This window comes from Anopheles bellator, chromosome 2, assembly GCF_943735745.2.
Source record: "Anopheles bellator chromosome 2, idAnoBellAS_SP24_06.2, whole genome shotgun sequence".
Classification (NCBI taxonomy): Eukaryota; Metazoa; Arthropoda; class Insecta; order Diptera; family Culicidae; genus Anopheles; species Anopheles bellator.
In genome coordinates, this window is record NC_071286.1 from 41,834,415 (window position 1) to 41,841,660 (window position 7,246).

General features: G+C 47.8%; 3 protein-coding genes across 4 annotated transcripts; 2 read left to right on the plus strand and 1 right to left on the minus strand.

Annotated features, from left to right (window-relative positions):
• Nucleotides 1-60: 60 nt before the first annotated feature.
• Nucleotides 61-1,093, plus strand: LOC131212052 (ER membrane protein complex subunit 7 homolog). The gene is made up of 2 exons (XM_058205776.1): nt 61-690; nt 761-1,093. The coding sequence occupies exons 1-2, from the start codon at nt 118-120 to the stop codon at nt 890-892; spliced, it is 705 nt and encodes a 234-aa protein (XP_058061759.1). The 5' UTR covers nt 61-117; the 3' UTR covers nt 893-1,093.
• LOC131212051 (src substrate cortactin) lies at nt 1,011-3,972 on the minus strand. 2 transcript variants are annotated; one of them, XM_058205773.1, is made up of 7 exons: nt 3,794-3,972; nt 3,143-3,713; nt 2,968-3,078; nt 2,469-2,726; nt 2,262-2,399; nt 1,773-2,186; nt 1,011-1,706 (listed from the first exon to the last, which is right to left on the minus strand). In XM_058205773.1, the coding sequence occupies exons 2-7, from the start codon at nt 3,710-3,712 to the stop codon at nt 1,626-1,628; spliced, it is 1,572 nt and encodes a 523-aa protein (XP_058061756.1). In that variant the 5' UTR covers nt 3,713; nt 3,794-3,972; the 3' UTR covers nt 1,011-1,625. The 2 variants fall into 2 exon arrangements, with proteins under 2 accessions (XP_058061756.1, XP_058061757.1); XM_058205774.1 differs by lacking the exon at nt 2,968-3,078.
• Nucleotides 3,973-4,412: 440 nt separating this feature from the next.
• Nucleotides 4,413-7,130, plus strand: LOC131209332 (cell division cycle protein 16 homolog). The gene is made up of 4 exons (XM_058202381.1): nt 4,413-4,507; nt 4,573-4,684; nt 4,768-5,379; nt 5,466-7,130. The coding sequence occupies exons 2-4, from the start codon at nt 4,595-4,597 to the stop codon at nt 7,038-7,040; spliced, it is 2,277 nt and encodes a 758-aa protein (XP_058058364.1). The 5' UTR covers nt 4,413-4,507; nt 4,573-4,594; the 3' UTR covers nt 7,041-7,130.
• Nucleotides 7,131-7,246: the final 116 nt, after the last annotated feature.

Genomic DNA, 7,246 nt, shown 5'->3' on the forward strand with positions numbered 1-7,246 from the left:
ACCGCACATCGCGTGATGTTGACGTTTGATGTGACAGCTGGTAGGCTGGTCGAAGTGAAAAATCAGAGAACGGCTAAGCTAATCTGCGGTGCGAAAGAAAAACATTTGCCAGAAAATATGACGAAAGTTGTGCTTATTAGCGTGGCCTTTTTGTTGGCCACCGCCAGCGCTGCGCTTGCCGACAATGGAATAGAAGAGTTTGACGATACGGCCCGCTACGCGATTGAGGGTAAAGTGTATCCGCCGGAGCTGTTCGGCGATGCGGACCTTTCCTGGCAGCTCGAGACACAGATATCGATTAACGGGGGCGAGTACAAAGGGTTTCTCCGGGAGGACGGCACTTTCGTGATTAGCTCCGTACCGTCGGGCAGCTATGTGGTGGAAATCATCAACTCCGACTACTTTTACGAGCCAGTTCGGGTGGAAATAAATCCGAAGGGCAAGTTCCGGGCCCGGAAGCTGAATCATGTGCAACCGTCGCAAGTGTTGCAGTTGCCGTATCCACTGAAACTGAAGGCCCTGACCCGGTTCCGGTACTTCCAGCAGCGTGAACAGTGGAAAATTACTGACTTCCTGTTTAATCCGATGGTGCTGATGATGATTCTGCCGCTCGGCATAATGCTAATCTTGCCGAAAATTATGAGCGACCCGGAAACGAAGAAAGAAATGGAAAATCTCAACCTCTCGAAGGTACCTCCGGAGGACAGTTTCGGACGTCGGTAGAATGGTGTGGATTATATGCATTTTCCTTGTTTTTCAGATGACGAACGAAATGCCGGAATTTAGCGAAATGATCACATCGTACTTTACACGCGGCTCCGCTACGGCTGCAGCGAATGTTGCGAAGGAGAAAGAAAAATCTAAGCCCAAACAGAGCAAAAAGAAAAATTAAGTGCATTTATCCATCGTTCCTAGGGTTGTTTTCGGCGGTGTGTAGCGAAATAACGCGATTTTTGTCAGTCAGTTTCGGATCTGTGAAAATAAACGTGACAAAACATGATGGTAACGAACCTTTTTGATATCTATTTCTCGGAACAACAATTTTATGCTTCAAACGTGGTTTAAAAGTGTTCGTGTCGAGCAATTGTTTAATGCTCCATTTTCATCCCATACTGGCTTTTGCACAATATACGTCTACTTCCTTAAGAAAATGCTCTAGGCAATGATTTTACTGTATCCTATTACATCGAAAGATGTCATCGTTTGGCTTTACGCCTTGAAATATGAAGAATCTCGTTTTGCGCAAGGTGGAGGGTAGGTTGTTCACTATGTTAACACACCCTCACTCTATAGCTAAGTCGAAGTCCGTTGGCTTAGTGAGTGGTTGGGAAAATAAAATGGTCCAACCAACCTGGCGACTCCCTTTTCACTTTTTGTTAAAAAATAAAAAAATAATAAGCAGAGCCCATAAAATCTAATACTACAGTACGGAAGAACCTGTTTCGTGTGCGAAAGATGCTGTGAAAGGAATGTTGGTCTTTCTTCAGCCCATCGACTAATTGAAAGTATTAAACGCCATCGTCAAACATGATTGATTGGGGCGATGATAAATGCGAAAGAGGGGCTAAGGATCCCCATATGAGCAGCAAATGAAGTCAGTTTGATAATGTGTTGTGCTGTCGCGTTTACTGCAGCAACTGTACGTAGTTTGCCGGAAATAGGCCATATTTGTTGTTGCACCATCCCCGCCACCAACCTTCATCGATCTGAAAGCGAGCAGATCAGCAATTAGCATAATATTGCGCCGGAACATCGCCTGCATCGCTGCTTACCATTTCGATGTGCGTTATCTTATCATCTGGATCAAAAGACACTTCATCGTCCGCCGCAGCCTGATAATCGTACAGCGCTATCGCCTGAATACCGGGATTGTCTGGCGATAGCACGAATTCTTCCACCTGTTCGGCTTCCACTGGAACGGTTGTTTGCAGTGACTGAGACACGCCCTGATATGTGTTAGCAGCCGGTGGCTCCGACTCCGTCGTTTCTACCACAGTTGCAGTGTATGAGGTCCGTGTCACAGGCAATGGTTCTTGAATTGGTGCAGGTTGTGTAGCCATAATCGATTCAGATTGATCAATTTCCGGCACTGTAGCTACAACCGGAGAAGGATCACTCGGCGGTATGACATCCGGTTGTACAATCTTCCTAGGTTCCTCAGTTTTAGGCAGCAGGATTGGGTCTTTCTATTGAAGGAAGAGGAAAATGAGTGTTTTTTTGCACATATCTATCTTTCACGTGAGCGTCGTTAATCAACCTACCCTCGTCTTTTCTGGGGTGACGGGTTCTTGTGGTTTATTGAAATTGCTGATGGCGCTACTGACACCCGTTTCTCTACCGGTATTTATCGGACCCTTCCGTTCGGGCTTCTTAGGTTCCGTGGATTCGGCAGAGTAATTCTACGGCAATTTGTAGCAGTTAGCACGCGTTATGCTTAGTATGCAAAAAGTATGTTAGTAGTCTCTTACCACTCGCTTGGCAGCTTCCTCCCGATCACGCCGATCTTTCTCCTCACGCAGCCTTTTCTGCTCTTCCGCCCCCTTCCGTGCATCTTCTTCTGCCGTTGCGGCAAAATTCTCAAACTTGGCACGTAAGTTTGACGGTTTTGCCGAACCAATGTCCGGTTTCACTTTGGTGTAGTTGGTTCCAATCTTGTCCTGCTCCTGGAATCCAAGAGCGGACTTATCCATGCGATCATTCTGCACGCCAAACTTGCCACCGAAGCCCTGAAAAGCGGTAATTTAAGATATTAAACCTTGTTTTGACCACCGTAAGTTGTAGTGAAAGGTGCACACAAAAAAGCCGTGGCAGTCGTCTAAATGTGTTTGCAAAGCCAGAAACCAACACCAAACTTTCCAACACCAGTGAAAATGAAATGCTATTTGGTCCCCCTTAAAAGAGAAACCTTGCAGCAGCGAAACCAAGCCGTACGGTTATTCCCCCAAGGGATTTACTCAAATTACTCACAATTTTGTGGTCAACCTGGCTTTCGTGCATTTGCGGTTTTTCGACATGGTCCCAGCCAAAGGCCGACTTGTCCTTTCGGTCGCTCTGCACACCGAACTTCCCTCCGAAGCCCTGGCGGCCAGAAATCATTCCTGTTATCATGCCCCGGTCCCACTTTCCCCCAGCTAAAACTTACCACTTTGTGATCGAGCTGACTTTCGTGCTTTTGCGGTGCTTCCAGGTGGTCCCATCCAACCGCCGACTTGTCCTGGCGGTCCTGCTGCACACCGAACTTCCCACCGAACCCTGTCTTGTAGTCCTTTTGCGATTCATGCTTATCCACCTTCTCGACATGGTCCCAGCCGTGCGCTGACTTGTCGACGCGATCCTTCTGCACTCCAAACTTACCGCCGAATCCGGACGCGTAGTCCTTCTGGGAGGCGTGCTTCTCCACCTTTTCTATGTGCTCGTGACCGACTGCCGACTTGTCCATGCGATCCTTCTCGACACCGAACTTACCACCGTAACCGTGCGACGCTTTCGGTCCATCCTTGCGCTTCTTTTCTGCATCGGCTTGCTCCGTTTCCTGTCGCAGCTGGTGCATATCGATCGCCGCCGCGCTGCGGCCACTTCCTTCGATCGTTTTTGATCCCCACCGCTGTTCCTGTTCGCTCACATCGTTCACAAAGTCAGGATCGGTTTCCCAGTCGTCGTCCTCGGCACCCTGGCCGGCGTCAATGTCACGTCCCGCTGTCGATTTCCACATTCTGTAAGCACATTCGAGAAGGGGCATTAGGGCGGTGGTTCCTCTGTTTACGGCTTGCCTTATCGCTGACCGCTGACTCACCTCTTTCGCAAGACGAACTAACGGAGTCTATAGAGTTGACCACAGTAACTGAACACGAAGCGTGGACGGATATTTCGATTGAGCGCTACGGAACAATGTGATTTACTGGCCACAGGATCAGCTCGCAGACGATTTCCGAAAAGATACAATACCGGGGAGAAGATTCAGTTCATTCGTGGCCGACCTGCGGAGCAACGAAACCGAAGGCAGCGATTCGTTGACGTAAACGAGATCGAGGGGCCAATCTTTGGCTGACAGAGCTCGTCTAGATCGGAAGAACGAGCCACATAGAGATTCAATAAAAATGATATGCATTGATTGCATTTCAAATGATTGCATTTCTATAACGTCCCTGTTTTCAAAAAGTAGGAGACATTTTTATATTTTGCAGTTTTATGCCCATTATTTGATAGTATATTAAGAATTCGTTCCTTCAACGGGAAGCAATCCAAGCAACCCTTTGAATGTTGTGGAAAACAACTTTGACGTTTAACATATTTTTGCTGCCACACGAAGCGTAAACGAAATGACGTTTTTCGCGCTTCGTCTGTCCCTGCAGTTTGGCATTTATCTGAAATGCCAAAACGTTTATTCGCGCATCGTAGAGCGTCTCAGTGTCAGTTCGCGCGCAACCGGAAACAGTAAACAAAATTGTTTCATATAAACTCTTTTTGCTCCTTGAACGCCGGAAAAGGAAAAGGGCTGTAGGGTTTTGTACGTGCGTCAAAAAGGATCCTTTGGAGTGATAGAACAGTATCGATTGCATTTGATATTTTTAGACTCGAACCAACGTAGCACATCATGAGAACTGACACAACGCGCAACATGGATAGTCAGGAGTTGGTCGATATCGATGGCTACCGAAGGTTCGTGAAGCATTCGACGGAATTGGTAAGCTGGAATACATTGCACTTCGAGGATACAAAACGTCCGTGAAGAAGCTGCGTTCTTTTAACAGAAACATTTCATTTAAGCGTCGCTACCAAACGGCTCTGTTTTGGGCCGAAAAGGTAACGGTCCTGAGCAATGACGATCCGCGAGATGTTTACTGGGAAGCTCAGTGTATGTTTCTGTTACGAGAGTACCACAGGGCAGTTCACATCATCCGCAGCCGGCAATTGGAGAAGCTAAATCTGCTTTGTTACTATTTGGCTGCTGAATGCATGACCGAGGCTAAGGAGTACCAGGAAGCACTGGACATCCTCAATTCGGTCGACTGTGAGATGCTCGGCCTTTCGACTGGCACTAGAGATGATTCCCGAGACGACGTTGAGACCAGCACAGTTTACGAGGAGCCGAACCGAAACGAAATACTTGCTTCGGTTTACTTTCTCAAAGGCAAAGTACTGGAAGCCATGGACAACCGAATTCTGGCGATGGATTGTTACGTGCAGGCGCTTCACAAATCCGTTTACTGCACCGAAGCGCTCGATGCTCTGGTGCAGCATGAAATGCTGATGCCTTGGGAGGAAAAAGAATTGATGCAACATATTCCAATGACACTACAATGCACGGAGGCGGAACGTAAGGTGCTGAAATGTCTATACGAGAGCAAACTGAAGAAATACTATGACTCAATAGTGCCAGTAAGTGTGTCTCCTTCACATTCTCAATCCTCTTACCGATAGCAGCAGATACAGCATAGTAACGTTGTTTTCGTGTTTTCTTTTAGCATTCTTCTGCCGAACAAACGTCGACAATGTCGGGTAATTCTAATTTCTGGCACGAATTGAAAGAAAAAATGAAGAATACAAAAAATGCCGAAACGTCTAAATTGTCTGCAAGCAGTTCCTTCGCACAGGGGCAGGACCAGCACCAGCAGATAATGTCACCGGCGAAAAAAATTCTCGAAGACCTCAAAAACACTCCTTCGTATCTGATCCATACCTCACTGACGAAGGCTTCGCTTCTCGGTTCGACTGGTGCTTCCGCGGGCTCCACAACGCTCGGGGAAACGGGACTAACGAACAATTCGAGCCGAAAGGAGACACCGTTTCGAATAAACCGTCCGCCCACTAGCGCCAGCTCGTCTACCATTTCCTATGGCCAATGCATGGATAAACTTGAGACCAGCATTGACCTGGTGATAGCGCAAGCGGAGCGGTTGTTCTACGACTGCGAGTACAAGTTGTGCATTAAGATGCTCGACGCAATACTCAAGCGTGATCCGTACCATAAGCGCTCGCTAACGGTTCAGATCGGTTGCTTAATGGAGTTGCGAGATTTTAACCGACTCTTCTACGTGGCTCACAAACTGGTGGACTTTTATCCGGATGATGCAATCTCATGGTACGCCGTGGGTTGCTACTATGATCTAATTGGCAAGAGTGATCCTGCACGACGGTACCTGTCGAAAGCGACCACTTTAGACCGGTTGTTCGGCCCGGCCTGGCTAGCGTATGGCCACTCGTTCGCGAAGGAAAACGAACACGATCAAGCGATGGCGGCATATTTCAAGGCGACACAACTAATGCGCGGTTGCCACCTGCCGCTGCTGTACATTGGCGTAGAATGTGGACTAACGAAAAATCCGGAAATGGCGGAAAAGTTCTTCAACCAGGCCATGGCAATCGCACCGCTCGACGTATACGTGCTGGCTGAGCTGGCCGTGATCAAGTTTGAGTACGAACAGTACGAGAATGCGGAGGAGGTGTTACGCCAAACTCTGGACATGGTGCGGATAATGGCAAAACAGAATAACGAGCAACTCTCTACGCGGTGGGAACCGCTGTTGAACAACCTCGGCCACTGTTGCCGAAAGAACAAAAAGTACGAAGAAGCGCTAGAGTTTCATCGGTGGGCTCTGTCTCTGAAGCCACTGAGCGCTGCTACGTACACGGCGATCGGATTCGTGCAAGCGCTTATGGGCCAACTGTACGAGGCGGTTGATTCGTTCCACAAGAGTTTGTCGCTTAAGCGGGACGATGTCTTTACTACCACCTTCCTGAAGTACGTCATCGAGGATCTGGCAGAGGAGCAGTCGCTGCCGTTCTACACGATCGATGGCGCAGAGGAGGAAGAAGATGAGAAAAAGCAAACGACGGAGGATGGTCACGGCGATGGAGTAATGATGATATCGATGGACAAATCCTCCGATGCAGGGCCCAATTCGACTGCCGTTTCTGCCCCTGGTGCAACAGAAAAAAAAGAAAAAATGCCACTTTTGTTCGTTAAAATACGTGTCCACGACTCGAATGCGTCCGCCTTGAGTGACACTAGCAAGGATGATATGAGCATGGACATTTAAGTACCAGAGCAAACCAGAGTTATACAGCTATTGAATTTGTTACAACAACTGTTCAATCGAACAATAGGATTTCGGCCATTCCATGCAAGAAAAGCTATTAATAAAATGTACAGTAAAATAGCATCACGTCATAGTGTGAATGTTGTTTTTAAATGTTCAAACGTGCATATGCTTAAGGAGGGTTAACAAGAGCAGTGTGGTCCCAT